The 27,161-nt window shown below is 40.5% G+C and overlaps 1 protein-coding gene across 1 annotated transcript in view; it reads right to left on the bottom strand.

Annotated features, from left to right (window-relative positions):
- Positions 1-4,689: 4,689 nt before the first annotated feature.
- Positions 4,690-27,161, bottom strand: part of fbln2 (fibulin 2) — a 71,032-nt gene continuing 48,560 nt past the window's right edge. Inside the window, exons 9-17 of the mRNA XM_069513512.1 lie at positions 22,950-23,084; positions 20,056-20,193; positions 18,169-18,312; positions 16,120-16,248; positions 13,203-13,328; positions 11,947-12,063; positions 11,063-11,191; positions 8,647-8,770; positions 4,690-6,432 (exon numbers count right to left, since the gene is read on the bottom strand). Coding sequence (XP_069369613.1) covers positions 6,072-6,432; positions 8,647-8,770; positions 11,063-11,191; positions 11,947-12,063; positions 13,203-13,328; positions 16,120-16,248; positions 18,169-18,312; positions 20,056-20,193; positions 22,950-23,084 — 1,403 coding nt within the window. The 3' untranslated portion in view covers positions 4,690-6,071. The remainder of the gene's footprint in view (positions 6,433-8,646; positions 8,771-11,062; positions 11,192-11,946; positions 12,064-13,202; positions 13,329-16,119; positions 16,249-18,168; positions 18,313-20,055; positions 20,194-22,949; positions 23,085-27,161) is intronic.

Raw genomic sequence — 27,161 nt, 5'->3', positions numbered from 1 at the left:
AAAGAGCTCAAATTTGGTCTCATCTGAACACATCACCTTCTCCCAAGCCTTCTCTGAATCATTCAAGTGTTCATTGGCAAACTTCAGACGGGTCTGTACATGTGTCTTCATGAGCATTATAGTGTATTACCAATGGTTTTCTTTTTGACTGTGGTCCCAGCTGTCTTGAGATCATTAACAAGTTCCTCCTGTGTAGTTCTGGTCTGATCCCTCACCTTTCTCATGATCATCGATACCCCACCCCCCACGATACAAATCAGTTTATACATTTTATGTGATGTGATTTTCTGGATTTTCTTTTTTAATTCTGTCTCTCACTGTTACAATAAACCTACCATTACAATTATGGACCGCTCATCTCTTTGTCAGTGGGCAAACTTACAAAATCGGCAAGGGATCAAAAAATGATTTCCTTCACTGTAACTCATGACCACCCACCACAGTTGCACATCCCAGCCACGCCAGGTGCTGTCAACATGCAGCTATGATGCTGAGAAGTGTGGAGCTTTGGGCCTGAAGCAGAACTGAAGTGAATCCTTGTGGATTTCTCCACAGCACAGTGCTCCTGCTCCGAGCCACCTCTCCATCTATGAGTCAGAGCTGAGCTCCACTATCTTCACATCTCTATTTACGCTCAAAGCACAGGCCTGAAAGCTCAATATCAAAGGTCACTTATCACTTTGTGTAACGCACTGCTTTCATTTCATTGCCTAAGCTCTGATGTTTCTTTCCTCATTAGAGTGTTACTGATGCGGCTTTTGAGGGCTATCATGATAGATTTGTAATAGAGCTGCCATGATTCTACAAGGTGTCTGTCTTTTGCACCTTAAGGCGAGAAAATTATTTCAGTCGACATTTATATTTCATGTATACATTCATGGTCACCTTGAGATTCTACACCGAAACCCCTTCAGCGAAACAATTCAAACTCTTTTTTAAAGGTTAGCAGCTCTGTACGTTCTTATTTTTTCGGACATTCTCCATTACACCTGGCATCTATTGCACTTCTGTCCGTCCTGGGAGAGGGATCCCTCACATGTGGCTCACAAGGTTTCTACCTTCTTTTCCTCCTGTTTTCCCTACTCTTGTTGAGGGTTAAGGGCAGAGGATGTTGCACCATGTTAAAGCCCTATGAGACAAATTGTGATTTGTGAATATGGGCTATACAAATACAATTTGATTGATTGATTGATGATAAAGAGGGATGACCTCATTGTACATCACATATTTTATGGCAGATTTTACCATCTTTTTATTCTTGTTGTCAGTGTGGCACCAACAACTCTAACTGGATTGTCTGTCTGTCTCTGATACATCAGAAATCCCTGGAGAACATTTCTGGAAATTTGGCAAAAAAAACAAACTTAGATTCGAGGATTATCTGATCACAAGGGGGTAGAGCGGTCGTCCTCCAACCAGAAGGTCGGAAGTTCAATCCCCAGTCTTCCCATCTGCATGCCAAAGTGTCCTTGGGCAAGATACTGAACCCCAAAACTGCCAAATAGAACATCAAAAAAAGTGCTAGCTATAGAAGCACTGTATGAATGTGTGTGTGAATGGGTGAATGGAAAACTGTAGTGTAAAGCGCTTTGAGTGGTCTTCAAGACTAGAAAAGCGCTATATAAATACAACCATTTACAAAACACATTTTGCCCATAACTTAGAACTGACACACTAATCATGACACATAGTTAAATAAATGTCTAGAAGGGGAAAATGTTTGCATTTTTGTCAAATGTCAACTTCACTGTGACGTCAGATGTTCTGCTCTTTGAAAACATGGATCGAAGAGGGTTTTTTTTGTATTTTGTATATGTTCATCCATCACTTTCATTTTGGTTTCCTGACTAAAATATTTACTATATTTCGCAGTATTTTGTGAACAGTATTCAGCCTTTTTGAGTTAGAAAAGTTTGGAAAAAGAGTGGCATAGAACCTGATGCAGAACAATATAAACTGATATTTAGAGTGTTTCTGATTTGCGGTTCAAATGTTTATCTGGGAACAATTTGCTCATAACTCTGTAAATCACACACCAGTTATGACACAATGTAACACATAACAGAAGCAGACTGTGACCATGATTATAACAATGATTATAAACCTGAGGAGGGGTAATATTGTGAGTAATAACTCTTATGAACATTCTTAGAGATAAGACATTTTTAAGCAGTTTGTTTACCTGAAAAAACAAAATTTGTGCTGGAAGACAGGTATGGTAGTATGTGTAAAAGCATATCTGAAAAACCTGTGTTCATGCAGATGAGCTGTCAGTCAGGCTGTTGATCCCTGAGGCCTGTATGAGCATTTCAGTCAAATTGAAACCTGGAAACAGTAAATATTGTGAGGTTGCAGCTGTTTGTTAGATGTGGTGAAGTGAACCTGTTGTCAGTCAGGGCGTTAGCAGAATAATGTAACTGGAGGCCTGCTGGTTCTCCTCTTACAGTGATGAGCTGGGCCCTCCTCACATATATTTAGTCATCTTGATAACCTAATCAGAGATCACACCCCAACATGCGTGGGATGCCACCTCAATCACCGGATGTGTTTGGGCTTCAGCAGAGAGGGAAGAGGCCGCCCAGTGCAGACCTTTGTCACCACTGAGCTGGCTGAGCAGTTTCCTGGGCAAGCTCTGTATCATAAAACACAGCAGGCCACACCATCCACTGACTCCTTTGATAAATACCCTTCACCACGCTTCTGTACTGTCTGTTGAGATAAACTGGTAATGAAAATATCTTCGGTTTCATTGTTTGGTTACAGTCTGACTGGGACTGGGAATCTGGTAGATCACACAGGAACAAGAAAGAAGGAAATGTCTAATGATTCAAACATTTGAGTTATGTTTATCGTTATTATTTCTTTTTTTTGCCTTTTTACTTTTTTTTTTTTTATCATCCCAGCCCAGTAAAATTCTAATGAGGAATCAGTGGAGACAAATCAGAATAAAAGAAGAGTGAACGTATCACAGGTGTTGCAAAAAATCAAAACAAAGAAACACCATGTATGATAGCATATAGCCTAAATATATATTTTAGTCCACTGATTACAGGTGGACATAAAAGTACCTTTTAAGTGGAAAGCTTTTGGTCTAATAAAAAAGAGTTTGCCTAATAATTATTGTTCAGATATTAGAGTTCATATCTGACAAGTTATTTTTTCCATTTCAGTGATTTTATGTCTTTTAGGGGCATTTCCATCGCAACACGATACAAATCTAATCCAAACAGTTGATGTTGGACACCAACTCATGGATGACAAACCTAAAACATCAGTTTGAAGAAAATAACAAGAGGGTCAAGGGCATCAAAAGGTGTAATGAATTGTCACCAAATCTAATCTTCATTTGTCCCAGTAGCTTCTGCCCAAACATATCTGTGCTGATAGTGTCTCATCAAACCTTGTATCAGTCCGACTGTGGTGTTTATTTACACCCTGACCTGGGAGTGATTCAATCGGCCTATACTTTCCATCTGTTGGGCTGTATTAATAGGCTGAGGGGGTGAAGCACACACACTTTCCGGGTGGGAATGTTGGAGGGTGTAACGCACACTAAATGTTCCTTGTGGAGCAGTGGAATCTGTGATAGATGAAGGTAAACACAGTAAAGAGGTGCTCAGACTTACTGTGAACATTTTCAAAATAACATCTAAATTCAATTGTTGCAACACTGAGGGAAAAAATAGTGAGTATTCACTGTTTGATGTATTAAAGGGATAGTTCACTGAAATTTTTGTTGTTGTTTTATTACGTTTGATGAAGAGGTCGCCTGAAACTCCAGAAGTGTTTTGAGGATTCAAACACTTCACCCACCCCTCCATCGGCATAGTGGTGAGTAGATAATGAGTGAAGTTTCATTTTCTGGTGAACTATCCCTTTAGGTAATGAGGCCCTTGTTATGGCTCTGAGTCATATTCTGTGTGTGTGTGTGTTTATGTGTTGTGTTGTTCTCCCTCCCTGCCTAGGGGTGGTGTTGTTTCCTGAGTCTGTGTTTCAGGTCCGGTAGGGGATTGGAGGATGGCCTGATGGAGCTCATTTTAGAAAAGCTCACCTGATGTTGCCAGTGACCTCTGTTCTTTTTCCCGGCTCCCAATGCAACCGTGCCTTTGTTGTAAATCCCGTCATAGATATATATTGTTAAAGAGTTTTCTGTTTATTACCATGTTGATAGATGTTTGAAGCAGTCCTGATTCGTAGTAGGGAAGAGAATCCTTTTTGTTTTTCGTACCCTTTTCTCCTGTTTTTGGTTAGGTAGGCAGGTAAGATCCCTGTATTTTATTTGTGTCTCTTTTTGAAGTAGGGAAGTTCGTTCGCTATTATAGGTTGTTTTGTTTGTTATTTTGTCTGTGTCTGTTTGGAACAAAGGATGTGTAAAAGAAATAAATAATTTTTTGGACTGCAAAAATCTGCATGGCACTGGTTACACTTGGGAGTGGGGGAAGACGGAGCCTTTTATGTTATGCTCTGGTAGCTCCTAGGCCGGGCGTAATATAAATTGGGGGCTCGTCTGGGATTTGCACCCGGGACCTCTCACACCCCAAGCGAGAATCATACTCCTAGGCCGGGCGTAACACCCTGTTCTGCTAACACTCCAACCACTAGATGGAGATGTTGCCTTATTGTTCAGAATAGAGATGATGAGAACAGAACACCAGCGAGTCGCATTGATGAGGAAAAGAATGTCATCTGTACTTTTACTGAGCCAGTGGCAACAGTTTGATCATCATTTATTGATTGGTTTATGGATATAAATGTGACGTTACAGCTGAAACAGTACATGTTGTGTGAAGCCAGTCTGGAGTTACAACAGCAGACTGAGTTTATTGTCGCACACGACACAGGAATAAGATCGCATGATTTTCACCCTGAGATAATTACAACACAGTAACATAGAAATATATGATATGTTCAGTAATACAGTAAGGAATATGACAGGTAACACTACAATGATCATCAGTAACACTACGTTGATACTGTCAATGCTGAAATACACTTACAACACTTACATTTCATCATGTCATATATAAAAAAATAATACTATACAACTAAATTGACTATTTAACTGATCGGCTACATTTTTCTAACCACATGAAAAAGTGGGTGTTGACAAGAGTGAATTACAAGTCTAAAGTATTACATCAATAATGACTGAAATTGTGTAAATGAACGTCTATAATGTTCCTTTAATCTCTGAGCATTTGGTACTATTACTTTAAATTGTATATATATTTAATTTATAGCAAATTGGAACTTATTTTACTCCATATTTAGTGCCAACACACGCACACACACACACTCGCTCACTCACTCACACACTCTCACACACACACACACACACACACACACACACACACACACACACACACACACACACACACACACACACACACACACACACACACAACTTGTCCTTAGCCAGATCAAAGTCAGATACAATTATAAAATAAGACAAAGAAACTTGGAGTAAAGAGTAAAAATGGAGATAATAAACTAAACACTACAGTAAAACAAATAGTTTTTTATTTATTATATTTACTTAAAGTGAAATGACAGAAAATAAATTACTTTATTTGATTAGTTTTTTTGAACCATCTGTTTAGAGATTAAAGGAAAATATAAATCAGTTTATCTTAACACTTCATTTTAGTTTTATTTTTGAACTTTCAGTACATTTAGTCAGTTTTGGGCCTACACTGTGACAAGTGCCCTTAACTTCTAGTGCTGCAGAGGGTTCCAGGAATCATTGTACTGAAAACCTAGATTTACAAAGGGAGGTAAGAGTGGGGGTTAACAGAGAATAGAGCAGAGCACAAACCACCAACCCAGACCTGTGCAGTGACCTGTGCAGCACCAAGCCAACAAACAACTCCAGCAGACCATAACAACACTGGTGCATAGTGGCGGGAGCAAGAGTCGAGCAGAAAATTACTTTGGTTTATCAGGAAACATGATTGTCAGAGAAATTTTACAAGATACTTGTATAACTTTGAATATGGGGAGGCATTATAAAAAGGGTGTGCACATAATTTTTTCTTAGCACCATACGAAATCGTCTCTTTGTCACGTTGGTGTTACATAGTGCTGGTTGTGATGAACACGTATATCCTGGCTAGGAAGGAGGTCTGCTTCCCCTGTCTCAGCAGCTTCATCTCCACATCTATGAGAAAGTCTTTGGGCTCGCGCACTTGCCTCTGCAGGTAGACGGCGCCCGTGAAGCTGTTTAGCTTCCTGGTGCTGAAATAGCCCTCCCCGTTGCCCTTGGTGATGCTGATGACGACGTGGTCACCGGAGTAGGCGGGCGAGGGTCCAATTCGAAAGATCTGTGCTGGGATGATGATGTTGGTCTGGAAGCTGAGCTGGTAATACGTGATCCGCACAGGAGTCTTCTGACAGTCCAAGGAGTTGCTGGGACAGCTGGTCCGCTCACAGCGTCTGAAAATGTGTGAGAAAGAGGAAGTAAGGGAGGAATGAAACAATATTTAGAGGCTTGGTATTGTAACACGTGTTTGTAAGTGCATTTTATCAACAACCTCTGCCAACCAGTGCAGTTTCAGCATACATGCATTTTATTTCTAGACTCGTATGAGGTCACCAGGACCTTTGACAACTAAAATTTTATCAGTTCATCTTTGAGTCCAAGTGAAAACTGGTCTAAATTGGATCAAGATGTTCAAGAGGCCAAAAATATATTTTGTGAGGCCTATTATTGCTCTCCCCAGAACAAAAATGGGTTAAGTAGGGTCACTTGAACCTTGGCCTTTTACCTTTCACCACCAGATTCTAACCAGGCCATCCTCAAATGAAAACTGTTCTTGAGATTTCATGTTTTCCAGAACGGGGTCGAGAGACAAATATTGCTCCACACTGGCCCCAGTGAAGATTTAGCTTCTATCTCCTCTTTGTGAGCCCTGCTACCTACTGACCCACATGGCACTTGTTTTCTCATGATGCTGTGCTGATGAATATATAAGGCCTTGTTTAAATTAAGAAGATAAATAACAAAGTACACAGCAAAACTCACTCAATACTCAATGTGAGTGATGATGATGTGTGTGTGGTTGAGATTCTATGTTTTATAGTGGAAAAAAAACACACACAACTGGAAATATACATATGAAAATATAATTACAATGGGCTTAAACTATTTGCATTATGGTACAGCAACTCACATAACTGCAGCCAAATCATCTTGGTCGCCCCCTGGTGTAAGCTACAGGGCATAAACCCGCCTCATCCATGTTATCAGATGGGACGTGGACTAAAAAGTCAGTAACCTATAAATCAAACTAAGTTTTTCGAAAGATGTTTTTAGTAAGTTTCGGTAGTTCTGTAACACTGATGGTTTTAATTAGTTACTCTGTGTTATAAAACTGGTCAAAAGGGCGTATTGACAGGACCTCTGCACAGCATCTCCATACCATGACCACTACTGTGCAGGATATTTACACTTCATTTTCATACAGTAGGAGGAAGTGGAGCAGCGTCGTCCATCTTTATATACAGTCATTGATCACTGTTGTCTGCTGTGAGGACTCAGTGAAAACTTTGCAAATGCAGACAGTGAACATCCTGCCGCCTGCAGGACTTTCCTATCTATCTCTTGCAGATCAGAATTTACAGCCTGGAGTCCAACTCGATGCAGTGCACTGTGATATCTGCAAACCTCACGCCAACATATTTGGAAGCTGCCCTGATGAATTACATGGGTGGCAGCTAAGGGCAGAGCAGGAGACGTTCTAATCTCAGCCCGGTGTCTCCATGGCTGCCAGGTCCACTTACTTCATGAGCGAAAGATGTCTCTCTGTACTCGGCCAGGCCGAATCATACCGAGGCTAATAACGTGTCGCTTGATAACTCTGATAAAACACAGCTTGTCAAATGAGGGGAAGGGTGTGTGTGTGTGTGTGTGTGAGCACACTGTTCCTGTCCACTGGAGCGCAGTGCGGGCAGTGCTGCAGAGACAGCCCGAGGAAGCACCAGGCTGATCAAAGCCACCTGACTCCATTGCACCGCTCGACCCATCGAGTCATGTTCATTTACCAGCCAGCGTCTAAAGCTGCCACAGGTTCAGCTAACAAGGCCCTTCTGTGCAGTATGCTGCACTGTAACCATGTGGATGTACAGTATTTCTAATTGAAAGTGAGGGGGAAACACTCCACAGATTCATGATGGTGCTTAGAGTGGAGGTATGTCAGGTTTTTTAATGCACAGGATACTGCTAAAATAACAATAGTAATACTCCATGAACACAGACTTAATTCCTCCATTTGAAAATATTTAGTTACTTCAGGGTCTGATCATAGACTTTGAATAAAGATGATTGTCGTGTCACCACTTCCTCCCACTATCCACACATGAAGCCAAAACATCATGCATAGTGTGCAGGGGGTTTCAGTTGCAGTCTGGGCAGTAGCAAGGTCCAGCTGATAAACGCTCTCAACACTTGTTAGTCAGTCTTAAATGTCAACCATGACCTTTCGCCCAAATCTAAATCAAACTGGAGCCACCCACCGGGGGGTGATCAAGATGGCTTCACACTAACCCTAACCCATGGGTCTGACTCGTTTCTGCAGTGACAACATAACTCAGATAGGAAACAGGCAACATTCATGATTTTAAAGATGGTGCAAGAGAAATGAGACTCACGTGTCTGACACCTTCTTGTAATTCTGAGGACAGTTGAAGGAGAGACATCTGAAGCCTCCCTGCAGGTTATAGCAGGTCTGTGAATGTGAACAGTTGTGGGTGCCAGTTTTACATTCGTCAATATCTGAAAATCAAAAACAGGATAAATAAAAACTATACAAGTTCTGTTTTTTTTCATTTTGATTCTGAACAGACTCCCCCCCCCGCCCATTTTTGTTAAAATTCAATCATATAATTGAGTGTAGCTCATGCAGTATATTTGTGCAAAAATGTGTGTTGCACTCATATGATACATTTTATACACAGAGAAGAGCAATAACACAGACACCAAGAACACACATGACATGAAACCACCAATTCTGAAACAATTAGATATGACTGAAACAAGTTGACAAAACAATCCTAACTCAAGGTCAACTCACAAGTTATTTTAGCATTTAACAGGTTCCACATGATCTCTATCAACAGATTGAGTCTGAGCTCAGTAGCTTGATTATGGAGTCATTGGATTTTTCTAATCTTCATAATAAAACAACCTTATTGACTGTCTAGCTGAGAGTTAGATGAGAAGACTGACACCACTCTCATGTCTCCGTGTGTGTTAACTATGACGCTAGAGCTCAGCTAAGCAAAAGTCGACCTGGGGCCAGATGCACTGACTTCTTGTAGTCTCATTGTTTCCACTGGTTACCTGGCAACCAGCAGGGACCGATATAACAGTAACATAAAAGAAAATTCTCTTTGCGATACAAAGTGCTTTCCAAGACTCATGGTTGGTGCAGCTGTCCAACACAGAGCTACAGGTAACTAGGGTCAGATTTGTGAGAGCCTGAAAAGGAATATAATATTCATGGTTAAGTTTTAACTGATACCTGAAACTAAGACTCAATGTGTTTTCATTTCCTCAGAAGGAGCCCTTTACATCTAAAGAGAAAGTGGGCCACCATGTTGCACCACCATGTTTCTAGAGTAGCCCAGAGCGAACAAACCAAAAACGTGGTGATGAGAGGACCTCCTCTGTTGTTATGTTACTCAGAGGCCGCTGTAGGTTATCCACTCAGAAGGGGAGGGTGAGGGGAGGGGTGTTCAGTTGGTTGTTATCTACGATCTTACCACCAGATGCCACTAAATCCTACACACAGTTTTTAAACAGTTCAGGGAAGTTGATATTTTTTTTACTAAGGTCAGACTAAGGGTAGCTTTCCCCCCTATCCCCGGTGTCTGTGTTGAAATAAGCTAAGCTAATAACCTCACAGCTGACCTGTAGCATTACTTACAGCCTACAAATATAGAGTGGCATCAATCTCCTCATTTTAAGTATGAAACTTTTACTCGCAGCTGCATTTCTCAAAATGTCAAACTATTCCTCCAGAGCATTAATGTTAATTGCTTGGATGAAATTGAGAAACTTGAACTTTGCTTGGATGTGAACAGATCCATCTCAGTTCCATTCTGACATCTGCTAATAGAGACTCTGTCAAACCAAGTTTTAAGTCAGAACCTTTTTGTCAAACTTCAAACTTGTTCATGAAGATGAGTTGAGTACAAATCTATATAACTGACTTCTAACAATATGCACATAGAAGATTTTGTCCTGACTTGAGTTTGATCATTTTCAAGCCTCAAAATGCAGAGTTGACAGATAAAATGTGTGGTTTCTTTAGTTAATCCTGTTTCTTTTCACAAACTTCAATGCCATTTTTAAATGATTTAAATGATTTTCACAGTCAGGAACATTAAAAGGGCTTGAAGATCATCAGACTTCTTCTGGCAGCCACAATAATCAGCTACTTTCTGCATTTTTACCCAAGTTCCTTTTCGACTTAGTTTTTATTCCCTATAGAAAGTCTGAAAGCTTCTACTGAAGAGAGGACATAAAATAGACCATTAATATTACTCCTGTCTTAGCTTCTCTACATTGGCTCCCTGTAAAATTCAGAATAGGATCAAGTGCCTTGAGAGAATGTATATATATTTAATTGAATTGAATGACATATTGCAGGAGTTCATGATATCACAACTTAATGCACTGCACAGCTGCACATATTGAGTTTACATTTCAATTTTAATTTGGTTAAGACCAATTAAGAGTTGCTTTAACACTAACTTTCCAGTTTCTAAGTTGTGGAAAAATACAATGAATCATCATGCTACAGTGTTTTATTGGTGTTACCTCACAGCAAGAGGGTTCCTAGTTTGAATCCTGGTTTCCATGTTCCCCTATGAGTGCTGGTTGTTGTCTCTACGATATTAATGTGACCTGTACTGGATGTACCTGCCCCTCACCTAAAGTCAGCTGGGATTGGCCCCAGCTGCCCCCCCACCCATGACCCTCAAAGGATAAGCTGTATGGAAGATAATGGATAGATGGTGCCATGGACACTGAATATAAACTATATGTTCATTGAAGCCTCACCTTTGCAGGTGCGTCCATTGGCCGACAAGGTGTATCCATGAGGCGGACAGGAACACTGATAACTGCCAGCGACATTGACACACTGGAAGGAGCAAAGGTTCCCAATGCTCTGAGAGCACTCATCAATGTCTGTTAAAAAACACACACACACAGACACACACACACACACACACACACACACACACACACACACACACACAGACACACACACATGCACACACGCACACACACACACACACACACACCATCGGTCAGATTGGAGGCCTGTGTGGAATCAAAGCCATGTTCAAATAAACACTTTACATGGGGAAACAAGTGACGCCCTGTTACCCCTGAATGCATTTAATGAGAGAGAGGAGGGAAAGACCAGGAACAGTCAGGAGCCTAGTGGTTTGTTGTTTGAGGGTTTCTTCTCTAATGGAAGTGTTTTTAAGATGAAAACTTAGGGGTAATGGGATTGGGGGGGGGGGTAATGGGGTTTGGTTGGTTGAGGTTAACGTACTCTTTCTGACGCTGAACCACCATCACTAACTGAGCTGCTGGTGAGCAGCACTGAGGTAACAGCACAAGGTCGTTTCTGCTGAAGTTTTTGTTTGGGTTGTTCACTTCATGCTTGATGGGTGATATTTACTGTGACAAACACAGACATGACACGCCCTACTCTGCCTCTGATTGGCTTACTCAGATAGTGTTATCCTAACTAGCCAATCACCACTCCTCATACCTAAACCAACCAAACCAGCCAACAGCTTTCGCTGTCCTAGGACAAACAGGCTTGCAGGGCACTACCGAATGATGTGCATAATTTCCACCGGCCACTGTAAGGCCAGCATTTAAAAGATCTCACTTTAGTCTTCAAACCGTGTAACCTTGGCAGAACATACCTTCACAGGTGTGTCCGTCCTCTTTCAGGTGGTAGCCTAGACGACAGTAGCACTGATAAGAGCCGTAGATGTTGGCGCACTCCTGGCTGCAGGGATTTTTGTCGCATTCATTCACATCTAAGCACAGAAGAGAAAAGACACAATTAGAATTCTCCCAGAGAAGGCAGATGTCACAATATAATCTGATATCCCACAGACGAGGGTGTCAGATAGTTTAGAGAACTTTCAGCCACAAGCATACTAGTTTCAAGTACAGTACAGTACCCCATTTGATGCCAATTTAAATAGTTTTTTATGGCACTGCAGTTCTTTGCAAACATGAATCAAATAGGAGGTAATAGTGCATTTGACTCTTAAAGAGTGGATTAGCTCACATTAGCGGAAATAGTATTTCCTTGCAGCAATATGTGTGTGTGTGTGTTCCTCACTTAAGGTTAGGGTTAGCTTTAGGTTTAGAGTTGGGTTAAGCATTCAGTTTGGATGGTTAAGGTTAGGTTAAGGAGCTTGGGAATGTATTATGTGTCCTCACAAGATAGAAGTACAATAGGTGTGTGTGTGTGTGTTTGTAGAGTGAGAAAGCGCTCTATTGCAAAAAGGGAAAAGAAACATCATTCATTTGTTGACACAAATCCTGTGCTGAAACAAACAGCTAAAGGAGAACTATTGAGACATAGAAATAGGAAAAAGGAGATGAACCCCTGAGCCATTTTGACATTGCAAAGATGATTTCCAAATGCCATCTGTTATTAAACCGCATCAAGTGTCCGGAACAAATTAATCTGAAAAGCACTAATCGGCACCTAATCATGCTGCTCGAACAAACTTTCATAATGAACCCTGAGAAATGCAAAGCTTCACCTTTGGATCATGAATCGACACATTCACACCTTGATTAAGATCCCTGGATCATAGCTGTGACAAGCTTAACCTTATGTGAATCATGCTCCTTGGTCATCTGCGCTCTTCCAAGCACATGACTGACAGCACCTGAACCAGGACACCATTGTGCACGCACTGTCAGACAGAATTACACTCCACCAGAAACCAGGTTTAACTGATATCAAAGATGTTCAAACAACTCATAAACACTTCTCCATTCGTATATGATCTCAAAAAGTCAATGCCAAACTCTCTGCAGTTCTCTCCACGGGGAAACCTCCTCACCTAAGTTCAAGGAAAATTCAACAGTCAGTCTGAACAAGGTGGCATTTAAATCACTTTAAAAAAAAAATGGAAGAAGAGAGAAACCAGCTTACCTTCACAGTTCTTGCCATTGAATGCTAGTGAGAAGCCAGCCGTGCATGAGCAGTGGTAGGAGCCTGGGGTGTTTTCACAGGTCTGGGCACACAGCCTGCCGGAATAGCGCCAGCATTCATTCACGTCTGTCAGTGCAGGAGTAAGAGCTATTAGACAGCAGGCAGACACCTCCAGGCCACCGAGGACTCAACGCCACTTCTCATTCAGACACAAACACAGTGATGTGCGTGGAGACCTTTTCCCCTTGTTTGCCGATTCTTCATGTTCCTAGTGTAATTGTGTGGGGAATCCTTTACTGGCACACTTTGACACACAACTGAAAGCACCTCAGAGAAGGTTTGATTGGCCAAGTCCTTCTATCTTGAAATAATTCATAGACTAATACATTTTTTATCAATAAAATAATCAGCACATTGATCAATAATTAAAAAAGTATTACAGGCGTATTAATGGGATGCATTTTTCATGTACTGTAGTAAAGTCATCAGTCTGCCACTTCCTCTCCACCCCTGTCATCACACTTTATAATGGATTCTTCCTCTTCACCAGTTTCTGTGCATCACTACCCACTTTCTTATTAAAATGACCAGATCTGTTAATGCTAATGATGCCCCTGAGCTGAACAGGAGCGTTTCTTATGTTGGGTTGATGATTTTTCAACTTAACATTTGCCGCTAGTGTGGTTAATGGAACAAAAACTCAGTTTTATTTTGATCTAATTTATAATGTCATCACTCCAGTTTATTTTTTCTTGATAGACATTCTCTTCCTCCTTCAACAGTGATGGAGGCCCACCCACAACTGAGTTTATAGCAATAAGATATGTAGATTTTAGTATTTAATTATTTGGTGAAGAAGACAGAAAAAAGATGGATGGTAACACTGATCTCATATCACCGGCAACATTATCAGTCATTTGGAGTCGATTTTCTGTCCACCTGATGAATGAAAGTCCATTACTCACTCTGCCTTTCGCTCCGTTTTGGTCATCACCAACTCAGTTTGATAGGTAGCTCCCATAGACTGTATATAAAAGATATAGTTGGTGTAGCTACTAAATGCTGCACTTAGTTTACCAGTTGGTTGCTGATCTGATCTGTCTGTTAAGGGGGTTTATCAGAGCTTTTAGCGGTGCTGTTCAGCGTGACTGGTAATTGTGTTGATGAGACCTGCGACACTGACCCAAACAAAGCTGTGGTCCGTAAAAACCAAAAGCAATAATCTGAAACCACAGAGGTGAGGAAAATTAATTCTTCAGTTCAATCAGGCAGACTATCTTTATGACTCATCTATTAACAATTCCATCACTTACTCCTCCTTGCCTTTTTTCTATTCAACTCACTGTGGGTGTAATACAATCAGATTTTGGCACAACATCAATAAGACAATCATGTCGTTGCTGTCAAACTTTAAATCTGTTCTCTCATTCACTGTCAACTGTCATTTAAGTCATTAGCTACGAACCTGGTCATGTCCCCACTTCATATCCAGAGCACAGCTGAGTCCACTCATCATCATATTCAAATCACAGATTATATATAATGATGGACAATGCATTTCCACTGCCTCTAGTCACATAAATATTTAGTTAAAACATCCTGGATACGAGTGCCAAGTCATTTGGAGTAGTTTGTGCAGTAGTGACCGTGGTGTTGAGCAATACTATTGAAGTCTCGCCAATACACAGGCTACCATTAGGTTTCACCTGGTTAAAATAGCTTCAAATAACTATGGTTGTGAACTGAATTACTCCAGCCTCCCCACCTCAATCTTGATGACATCAAGGGGGGGTCTAATCACCTATGAGTCTTTTCTATCACGTCACTTCACCTCTCGCTGTGCTTGGCAATAACAATTTGTTGAATTGTCAGCTGATGTCTTTCCTGATTGAACTGCAGATTTGTGTGATCGCTCATTTTGTGTCAGTCACTACAACTGACTTCTGTCTCAAAGCACAAACTGAAGTATTTTCATTGATTGTTAATACAACATTTATTGGTCATGCAGCTTTCATTTAGCCTGATGGCATTTTTCATTTACTTACAATTGTAGGACTATTGCCTTTTTGCAGGGCTGTAGTTCACCCGCTGCTGGGGCTTATTACCAAGACAAAGAGGAATGACCACATCATCCCTGTGCTTGCCTCCCTACATTAACTCCCTGTTAGATTACACTTTTAGGCCTTAGATGGCCTCACTTCTTAATAGCTCTCAGATTGATTGACCTGCTATGTGCCCTCTCGCTCACTGAGATCAATGGGGGAGGCCTGCTGGTTACTCCCAGGTCACAGCTTGTGACAAAGGGGACAAGGATGTTGCCATTAGAGCCCCCACACTATTGAACTCTCTGTCTGCTAAATTTAAACACACTGAGTCTCTATTAGCTTTTATTCACTCAAATTATTTCTATAGATTTCATCTTCCTCTCAATTTCTTTTGTTGCTTTAGGCACTTTGTAACATTGTTACAGTGCTGTTAAATATATTTTTTCATGATTATAATATTAATCACTTTACCAATTCTAAATTAAATTTTTTGGGGGATCATTCTTTGTGAATGGAGTTTGCTCAGGTGGTCTGCCACTTGATCCTGGACTTTCCATTTATGAATAGATACAATTCCATGTTCAAGAATAAGCCACCTCTTCAATGACTTGTAACATATTAAATATATTTGACCAGTGCTTTATCATTAACACCCATAAGCAGATTATTTCTAGGCTATTTTAACTGATCATATTTTTACTCAGCTACACACAGCTAAATCTTAGATTGTTATTATTCTGTGCACTGAAGTTTAACTGAGGCATTGAGGTGGGTTTTGCCTCTGGAGCACATCTGGCTTCAGAAACAGTTTGGCCAGCTGAACCTCCAATCTGTTTTTCATCATTTCACAGACTTGACATAGGGATACGTACCAGTGCAGACTTTGTGGAGCGCATCATACTGGTAGCCCGTCTGACAGTCACAGCGGTAGCTGCCAGGGAGGTTGTGACAGATCTGGCCCACTCCACAGCGGTGCGTCCCCATCTGACACTCATCAGAGTCTAGACAGGCAGAGAAAAAGAGAAAGCACTTCAGCAATGGCCCATTCTGCACCCATCTGGGTTTGTAGCCCAGGTAAACTCCACTGCTCACTCTCTCACACAGACACACACACTCTTTTTTAGAGCGATCTCAGTGTTTACGGAAGTCCTGTAAATTCACTAAAAACAAAGGGCATGTCAGACATCACTACTGTAAAAACACATTTATATTTAACCAGACTCCTATTAAATATTTTAAATAATGCTAAAGAGGAGACTGGCAGAAATTTAGGGCAAAGTTGGCACATTTTTTCATTATGGAATTCATAACTTGTTCCTATTAAATATTCTTTAAAAGAAAATCATTAAAAGGTAACAAATAATCTTCTGCAGGATTTTACTGAAGAAATCTTGAGAAAATTGAGGATAATATGGGTAATTTTTCATTACTTATACTTATTAAATATCATTTTTAAAAATCCATTAAAGGTGACACAGAATTGTCCCCTCACTCTTGTTCACAGTGACCCCCAAAAGTCAGTTTTACATGCCACCTTGGGCCCTGGGGAATTGTGTGATGGGAACTTTTTTTTTGAGTTGTGTAACAATTTGATGGACTGAATATTTTTTAAGACAGGTATCCTTATTAGGTATCAACCCTTTGTGATGCCAAGCAATATCAGGCTTTTATATGGGAAGACATAACATAAAAATGATAATTTAAGGCTCCAGAACATGAGCACTTGCCCAATAAACTTAGGAGGCACGTTGTTCCAAGGCCCAGTCTCAGACACTAAAAACCTCTCGACTAAACAAGTGGTTGATCTGTCTAAAAAAGACACATGTTGCCATCTCTTTGAAGGCTGTATCTAGGCAGGGCACTGTTTTGTGCTAAATCCTAACATCAGCATTCTAGTGGTTTGGTCAGACCAAACTGGAAGAAACTTTTTTCATGCAGTGTGAACACATACAAAATCAATGCACTGTCTATGCAAGCTGACAATGTTCAGCAAAAAAGAAACTTATGTACATGTGGTCACCTGGAGCTGGACTATACAATGTCTGAAGCCAACTTTATATAAACAGAACAAAGTAGGAAAGGGCTTGGGAAAAAATTGTCTGTGAAACAGTAGGAATAACAGGTTATTGTAAATTATGTTCCTGTTAAGTAACAGCTATTGCTTCTACTTTAATACGAACCAAGTTGTCACTAGTGTTAGCAGCCTCCACCTGTTAGCCAGTTAGCTAAACTTAACTACTCAGTTCTTAAATAAGTCAAAAAACAGTCCAGCATTTGAAATCGGACCTGTAACACCAGGTGGAATTACACTTTCCGCGGTCTGTTCACTTAAGAACATGACCTCAGTGATAACATTAGCACTGTTAAAAGAAAGCAAAAATATATATATTTTTTTATCTGTTTGTGCTTCAAGGTACAGTGTGTAGAATTTAGTGATATCTAGTGGTAAAGTTTCATGTTGCAGCTGAACACCCCTCACCTCACCCTCCACTTCCAAACATGATTAAGAACCTGTGGTAGCTTCAGTTGTGATAAAAACTCAAAAGGTTTTTAGTTTGTTCAGTCTGGACTAATGTAAGAAACTTGGTGGCCTCCGTAGAGAGGACCTCCTCAATGTTAATCTTGAGTATTTAAATATAAAGGGCCTTTTCTGCGGTAAAGAAAACTATAATTCATATAATTTAGATGAAACAAACTAGTGAAAACATCAGGAGGATTATTCTACATTGAATTTCTGCCAATAGTTCCCTTTCACCTAAATCTTACACACTGGACCTTTAAATTTACCCTTTAGTTTCCTTTTTGTGTCATTTTGTAACTCTGTCTTTAATCACTTCATAGCAAACACCAGGATGATATCAGGCAATTCACATCTTTCCACATTTGCCAGCACTGAGTGTCTATGCTGAGGTGAATCTCACCGACACACTTGGCTCCATCGGGGCTGGCGTGGTATCCGTGGCTGCACATGATGATCTTCTGCTGGCACGTGAAGGAGCCCACAGTGTTGATACAGTTAAAGCCCGAGCTGCACGGCTCACTCAGGCTGTTACACTCATTGATGTCTGCAGGAACAGAGAGAGAGTTAAACCTTACGACTGCTTGAAAAAATGACAGTTCCACAGGAGAGTGACTGTGAGGAGGTTTAATCCTGACTGACAGGTCTACCTGATTCCATTTCCTCACAGTCACTTCAACAGGATGACTACGGAGTCGTGTATTTACTTGTTGGTGGTAATCATGCCTTCTCAGTATGCAGTGGTTCCAATACTCTGGAAGGAGATTAAGAACTGTGGAGGTGTGGGTGAGGGTAGTCATGGGGATGATGGATAGAAAAAATAAATCTCACTAAGAAAATGCATTTGGACTTTTTAAGGCCCCATGAAATTAAAAATTCATGTACTCAGTTTTTATCCTGTGTACATAAAAAAATTAATAAAAACAAATGTAAACAAACAAAAACATTTTTTCTATTGTTCCTCTTCCTGTAAAATGACTCATACTGCTCTCGTGGGCGTTAATTCATTTAGCGTCTAATGGTAATGCTTTCTGGGATTTTTAACTCCCTCCATGTGACCACAAATTCTGCCAGTCAGTGGCCGCACACTGTCCGAGTCATCTGTTAAGGAGCAGGGGAAGATGGTGATGAGAAATCCTCAACACAGAGCTCACACTGTCAAGTCCGTCATGACTAGTTATCTGTCAGCTCTGCCACCTGAAGCACATTCAGTGCTATTGACTACCGCAAACGTCAATCAATTTCCACTACAGTTGCCTCCATAGCCTTGTGTTCTAACAGGAAACATGGAGATCAAATAGAGCTCTGATGTCTGTTTCATAAGGTCTTTAAATAACTCAATGAGAATCACAAAGACAGGGAGGTTGAATTACAGTTAGTGATGTCCTTCAGCCTTTAAGCAGCACTAAGAGTCACTGATGCACTGAAAAAGAATGTCCCAGAAACGTCAAACGTTGATCTGGAAAAACAAGATGATTTACAGAACCTTTGAAGAAAGACTGATCAGTGCAATTTCCAGAGAAATACACAGGGAGCCGTTCAAACTAATGATGACTTTGTTATGTTTCCATACATCAGACACATTATAGTTTCTTCAGCATTTCCCCATTCCCAGATCATAATGTTTCTACACACAGTGCATGTCTTTTTAAAACAGTGAGGTCTGAGTCTTTTGATATATCTGTAAAAAAAAAAAAAAAAGGGTGAAAGTGAAAGAAAAAGGAACGCCCTGGAGTCTGGTGACCAGGAAACTACTGAAGGGTCTTTACAACAAGTCAAGAAATAATCCATCACATCCATCTGTAATTTTCACATCCAAAATGTGTAACATTAAAACGGAAATCAGAAAAGCCTGTCACAATTAATTTAATACAATTCAGAAAACTGGTGAGAATTACCTATTGGCTTAAACACAAGGTGACAAAACATCTAGAAAATGTGACAGTCTTTTATTGATTATGAAAGGCATTCCCCATTGACTGTTCCTATGTGTATATCTTTGTTGATTATGTGTCAGTAAACTATTAAAGCATCTAGAATCATTATTAAAATAAAAATAATAAATCAAAAGACAGAGAGTGAATCCTGGACACACACACACGGCTCCAGTCAAGCATTTCCATGTCAACCTCACAACAGAATGGAGATGTTCAAAGAGGCGAAACGGGACAAGGTGCACTGAATCTCCTCTGAAGATCATTTCTTTTACTCCACTCTCTATTAGCTATTTAATGGTCAAGTGGAATGAGTTTCTTTGAGCCAGCAGAGAGCAGCTCTGACAGTCTCTTACCAATACAGTTTCCATGAGAGTCCTGTGTGAAGCCGCTGATGCACTTGTGTTTGGTATTACACAGGAAGGAGCCCACTGTGTTCTCACACACCAAGCCCGGACCACAGTTATGGGTCCGCAGCACACATTCATCAGTGTCTGAAAGAAAAAAAAACGGATAAACATGACTGAAAAAGCAAGAACCAAAACAATCCACATTCTATTCCGCTGTAAGAGTTTCACATGTGCTGTCAGCTCCCCCGGCTTCAGTCTCAGCTCCTGACTCTTAACAGGACAGTAGGTGGCACTGTGGCTCAAGCACAGAATGAACATCCCAGAAATTCAAACTTTCACTCTGTCAGTGTTTAACTCCAGGAAAAATTCCCCTCCCATAAAAAGTATCACTTGTTCCAACTCTGCAAATAACAGAAGTTGAAGCAAACTTCTTAAGTGACAGTTATTGAATCTTATGAGCGATGGATGGAGTTTAAATGGAAGATTCTTGCTTTTGTGCCGTGAGCCCATTTCTCTGGAGTTCATGTTATGTTCGGTCCTGTGAGATTTGTCCCGAGGTGCACAGGCAGAGAGGGGCATTAATTTGGAATCTCCTCCACCAATCATCATCAGAGAGAAGCTTCACAGCAGAGGTCTCTCCTTTCTTTCATGCAGCTAATTAGGTTTTTTCGCATGTTGGATGGTCGACTAAATATCACCTTTATTATTCAGCTACATTGATTTGTCCTCCCGGGTGCCGAGAACTGAAGACACAAGTCAGAGAGTTGGAACATACTTTCCTGCCTCTCTGAGAGATTATCTTGTCATGTGCTGAACCTGGAGCATCTGCTGAAACACTAACAGTGCCAGAAAAATATTGATCTTAATGAAGCTGTGGTTGTCATGGCTGCAGACATACAAGTGACACAGAATGGCAGGAGTCTCTAAATTAAAACAAATGGAAATATTGAGTATAATTGTCCATTTTCTTTCATTTCTACAGGCTTTTTCACTGTATGAGTAGTTTTCTGTAACTAATGTTGACTATAGTCATCTGAAAAACGGCCTGAGGGTGAAAATGAGCCTCTTTGATATCAAATGTTATCATTGATGCCACAGCTATTCATGATGTACTACAGAGTGGTCTTGTCCTCAGGGTTTTGTGAGTCATCAAGGGGCCTGTTCAGGACAATTTATTTTGTTTGCGGCGATACAATTAGAAAGAGCGACAGAGGGGACGTGATGACAAACATTAGAACCAGAACAGCCTGTGAATGCATATGTTAACATTTATTACATACATCAGTGACTTCTGTACTGCTCACTCCTCTATAAACATTTGACAATCTGGCATCTATGAGGGAGACGCTCCAACACAACGAGCTTCGGCCAAATGTAAGTGCTAAGTGGTGTAATGAACTTGAAGGTTATGACTATTACTTCATTGGTTTTAGCTTTATGTACTGCAGCTAAGTATCACCAGGAATTACATATTTATAGGACTAATTTTACTCACTTCAAACCTTCAGTGCCAATGAAAGAAGGAGCTTAATGCACCCTACATCTATCCCAAGGGAAATTAACAGTGTGGAGGTCGAGGGTGGTGTATAGGCATCTAGGAAGTCAGACCTGAATTTATCTGTTGCCCTTTTCATCATAGCCCTCATTTTCTAACCTTAATTAAGTATTAAATCTAACCTTAAAGGTATAATCCTTAAAGTTTATATTTTATCAGACCTCGCTTTTGATACCATCTGCATCTGTCCAGCATGAGCCATTCAATATACTGTATGTATATCCTGTAACCTCCTGTCTATTTGCTGGTTAAGTTAAAAGATGGGAATAACACTCACATTAAGTAAAGTATTTAATGGATGCATGGTTCAACAAAACGTTACATAAAGAGAAGATCCACACACCTAAAGCCCTCGTTTAAGGATTTATTTGCCAGTGACATTTAAAGCACAAGGCTGTTCCTCAGATTTCTGATAAAGAACAGAGTCGCCATTTTAAATATCCAGAATCCACTGGTTAGAATAACACCTGACACCTATTTTATAACAGAGAAGCCTCTAATAGTTAGTATTTAGGACAGCTTACTAGCCTGAACCTGTTGTGGAACAACATGAACCTATGGTAGGATTTGCTCGAAATGGATTGTGAAGTCTGAGGAAGAGTCTTGTGCTAAAAACGTCACAGGTTAAAAATCCTTCAATGGGAGCTTCTTTCACGGTATGTGAATTTTCTCTTTTTCAAATGTTACATAGAGGTTTAGCACAAAGTAATTCAGCATTGCTAATTCAGCATGATTGTTTGTCATGTTCTGTCATAGACATCTGTCTTGCTGTTCACCACTTCTCTCAACTGTGTCACAGCTGGTTAGTGTTGACTGTGGATCACCATATCATCAGAAATGTGCCTTAAGACAATAAAACTGTCATTTTCTTCATCAAAACATCAGCTGTTTGAGAACAGACCAGTTGGTGTTTGGTTGTTTCAAGAATTCCACCACCTGCAGGAGGCCATTAAAGCACACTTGCTGTTACCAAGGTAACTATGGGTAAAGCCCAATTAACCATAATTGAGATTAAATTAATATAAAGGCATACCTTAACCATATTATTTGCTATATTATCATTAATGATTAATACCCAACTAACCATGAGCAATTCACCCATAAAGCATTAGAAGCAATGGTATTTAATGTAAAAAAGTTTCATGTATGCATTATGTTCTTGTAAAAGTAGTTTTGTGTTACTGTCCTTCCTGTTGTATTTCTTGTTGTTTACTACTAAAACACAAATCCTGTACTTCACCTTAAGAAAGACATCATCAGTATTTCTGCTGACGACGTTAGTGGCTCTTGAAATGACTGCTGGGTAAATTGCCTTAATGAAATACGTCAGGAACAATAAACTCACCCTCGCAAACACCGTTCCTCGGCTGGTAGCCTGCAGGACAAGTGACCTGCAGCTCGCATACAAATGAGCCCACTGTGTTCACGCAGCGCTCACTAGGCCGACAACTGTGGGTGTTGGTCACGCACTCGTCCACATCTGTAGGAGAAGACAAACGGTGACTGTGTGAAATGACAGCGGGGGGGTGAGACAGAGAGAGGGTCATGGACAGGGCCTGTATGTAATTCCCCGTCCTCTGCACGAATATCACACTGATGGAGCTCAATGAATCAACAACAGATGGACATAAGCAAATAAAGTTTTGGAAACAAAGTTGTTTCTCACATCTAGGAGTTGGAGGAGTAGCAAAATTGTGTTTTGCCTCTGCCTGTGTGAAATGTGCTTGCTTAAAAATTCAGCTGAAAACACAAAAGTCATTCACTTTCAACAGTCTTGAATCATGGGATAGAGGTTTTTAAATTCATGTTTTTTCTATTATTAAAAGGATAAAAAAGCACTTTAGAGATAATCATATTGGCCATTTTCAGACATGAACTCTGCACAATTGGGTCTGGACTTGCCTCAGAGATTTCCTCTCACACATGAACAACGCAGCAGGAGATTCTCCGCTCAGATGCATTCAAAACAACACGGAAATCTCTGATGTATCCAGGTGAGGGTGGTGCAGCAGGCACAGGCACGACCTGACGTATAAAATCTGCTGCAGAGATCACATGTTTTTGTTTACAGCACCAGCCCTAATCACCAAAAGCTCTAGTGACATCTTCGCATGTGTCTTCTACATATGGCAGTGCTTTTTCATCCTTGTTTTTCAGTTTTTCAGTTTTGCATCTGTCGTGTATTAAAAACGTCATCATCACTTGTGTGAATCCTGCGGAGGATCTCCTGTTGTTTTCCCACAGGCTCATTCGGACACTCCCAAGTTTTTACTAGGGGATGGAGAAAGTCCAGAGGCTGTGACTCGGATATTTGTGTTCTCACAAACATCCCATCAGGAGAAGGTCAGGCGATTGTCCAGAGTTCAGAGCCCCTGAGTGGGCAGGTTAGCTGTTGGAGCACTGCTATTTGCACAGCACACTGACAATGTGAACAAGTCATTGTCTGTTTAGCATTTAGCATCTAACAGGCCAGATGTTTTGTTTAGGAGCTGGTAAAGGCTGAAACCAAAAACCAATCCGCCCAGAAACAAACACGAAAGTTAATCATAATGTACAGTTTGTGAGGGATGTGTTATTTAACCATAGTTTGTATTTGGCATATTTTGAATTTGGCATACAATGACTTATAAGGTCAGTGATTACTGTATATGTCATTAATTGTTCTGCTGCCTACTAGCCAATAATATGAATTATTACTGATCTGAGGACCACAGCATTTAGATTATATACCAATATTGATTATCTCAGGTAAATGTTGAAGCTGTTCAATAAGTTCCAGCTGACTAGCTAATTGGCAGCTAATCCTACATGCTGATGATGGTGATTAATGTTTGATCGTCCCTTCAGTGAGCTCATGGAGACACGTCTCCCTGTTTAAAGATTGGAAGGATTTACAAGCTAGGGCTAATATGGATTGAGGGTTTTTTGTGAGTTGCATTGTGTAGTGACACAGTAAATATATGCAGAAATACAGTATATTAACATGATTTGATTGTTCTCAAGCCAGACTGGACAAACTACAACACCTTTTGAGTTTCTATGACAACTGAAGGCTACCACAGGTTCTTTTTCATGTTTGGAAGGAGAGGGTGAGGCAAGGGGTGTTCAGCAGCAACATGCAAATTCAACACTAGATATCACTTAATTCTACACACTGTACCTTTAAATACACATATGTTTACATTTATGTCAAACAGCAGCGTGGCTGGTAAACACTCGCTGTTGATTTATGACACTTGTGGGCTCGTGCTGACACAGTGGATCCTCGCTCCGTTGAGGCTTAACTTCATCAAACTGCTGCATTCTCTTATCATGCATTGCAGTGAATGGATGATTATCTGGACACACTGGTAGGAATGGACTGGGATTATTTTGCATCTCTGCAAATGCGTGTGCATGTAAAAGTGTGACGGATATTCGGATCAGAGGATTACCTCAAACTACAGACCAACTTGTGATGGGATCATACCAGTCACCAGGGTGATGGTCTAAAACATGCAAACTCATTACTACTTAACTACATTAGTACTCAATACCATCAGAAGTCAGTAGATATACTTTATTATTTTATGAGTACTAAGTATTCATCACCAATTTATCACGTAGTTACATTAGTAGTCATTAATTGATTATTACAATAGTACTGAGTACTCCTACTACACTACTACATTGTTACATGAGTAGTTAGTAACAGTTGCGACCATGATCACACAATCTGTCCACAGATAGAAACAGACAGCTGCCAAATTTCTCAAAACTGCCACAGGACCACATTTTGCAACGAAGGCGCATGCACGCACGGACACACACACACACACACACACACACACACACACACACACACACACACACACACACACACACACACACACACATTCAGCATGTACTTAGCCAGATGAAATTATATAAAATAAGACAAAAAAAACAAAAATCGAGATAATAAACTAAACACTAGAGTAAAACAAAAAGCTTCTTTATTTATTATATTTACTTAAATAAATTACTTTATTCAATTCTTTTTTTTAACCATCTGTTTAGAGATTGAAGGAAAATATAAATCAGTTTATCTTAACACTTCATTTTAGTTTTTAATAACTAGTTTTACATTTGGTGAAGACGAAACCAGCCAGCCTGCTATGCGGATGGTAAATATGTCCCAATCCACAGGGAACAAGAAAAAAAGGTCTTGAACAAATCTGCATGAAGGAGTCAAGGCTTACAGACTAAAAACAAGATGTAGAGGGGAACATACTCTCCTGTGTTGCCTGCGGATCTGCTGTCAGTCCCTTGTTGAAATGCCTTCCTCGACTCTCAGAGCTTTTGCCACAGGGACTCTGAATGAACTGTGTACCTTACAACACTTCTGAATGGGGAGAAGGAGGAGGAAAAATACTGATCTGAGGTTCTCAGCATGTACCTAGTGTGAGTAAAAGCCTGCAGTTTTTCTCCTTGAGGTTATTCAGCTCAGAAAACTACACAAGCATCACCCCAAAGTACCAAACTTATTTTATTATATAAAACCCTCTGCGGAGCTACAGGAAAGACATTTGTCTTACTCACTAAAATTAAGAGTTTTCCTTTTTGCCATTGTATCATTGTGTAGTCTCCAGATGCTGTGAAGGCAGTGCACTGATGACACACTCTTGTTTTGGGGCCTGCCTTCTTAAATGTCCCGGAGAGACATCAGCTGACTTTGTTGTAGGGAGGATATTTTCAGGGGCACATCACACTGACTCCGCCCCGTCCTCCGGGCCCAGCGCTCCGTCAAGCCTCGGGATGGATGGGACTGCTTCCAGTGTTTGCATATTGCCAGTGGTGCAGAGAGTCGCCTTCCACCACAGGGGTCTGGCATTATATTCAGTGCGTCATTCAAGGAGGGAAAAAAAAAAGTTAGGAAAAAATGCCTATTGCCTTAAGGTCCCTACCTTCTCTGACTGGTCCCTGGGGACATCTACATTACACAGCTGTGAGGAGTGAAGCGATGCAATAAAAAACAAAGTAACAAAGAGGAATACAAATGCTTAGCTGAACAGAGAAGGGAGATTGTGTTAAAGGAATTCTATCAAGAGACAGGAGGAGGCTGTGCACAGGGACGCGAGGCAGCACCATTACACACTGAAGGTAACACACACACTGTTGTTCTCAAACACTGGACCCAGCAGACGACAAGGTTCTTTAAAAAGTTCAAGCTGAGGTAGATGAAGTCAGACTTGGCTTATTAGCAGATCTGGTTTGCGACAGCAGGGTTAGGGTTACACAGATGCAGACTTGGAATCAAGTCCAGGCTGTGTGCATTATGTCTTGATCATCTCCGACAAGGGATGAATAGTGTCGACTTGACGTGCAGAACAGTTATTAGGCTTTTTGATCCCAAAATAAAGATCTAAACAGCACTAAAAAGCTTGATGTCGAGTGCACATGAATTTAGACGCTTAATTCAAGTACACATACGCATTTTTTCATAGACATGCAGAATGCACTGGATAAAGTGAAGTACAAACCAGAAGGTGTGGTGATTAATTGTTACTTTTCTCTGCCAGTTGCATTAACCAATTAT

This window comes from Paralichthys olivaceus, chromosome 2 (genome assembly GCF_024713975.1).
Source record: "Paralichthys olivaceus isolate ysfri-2021 chromosome 2, ASM2471397v2, whole genome shotgun sequence".
In the NCBI taxonomy this organism is placed as follows: domain Eukaryota; kingdom Metazoa; phylum Chordata; class Actinopteri; order Pleuronectiformes; family Paralichthyidae; genus Paralichthys; species Paralichthys olivaceus.
Note: the sequence above shows the minus strand (reverse complement) of the source record. Positions and strands in the feature narration are given on the sequence as shown.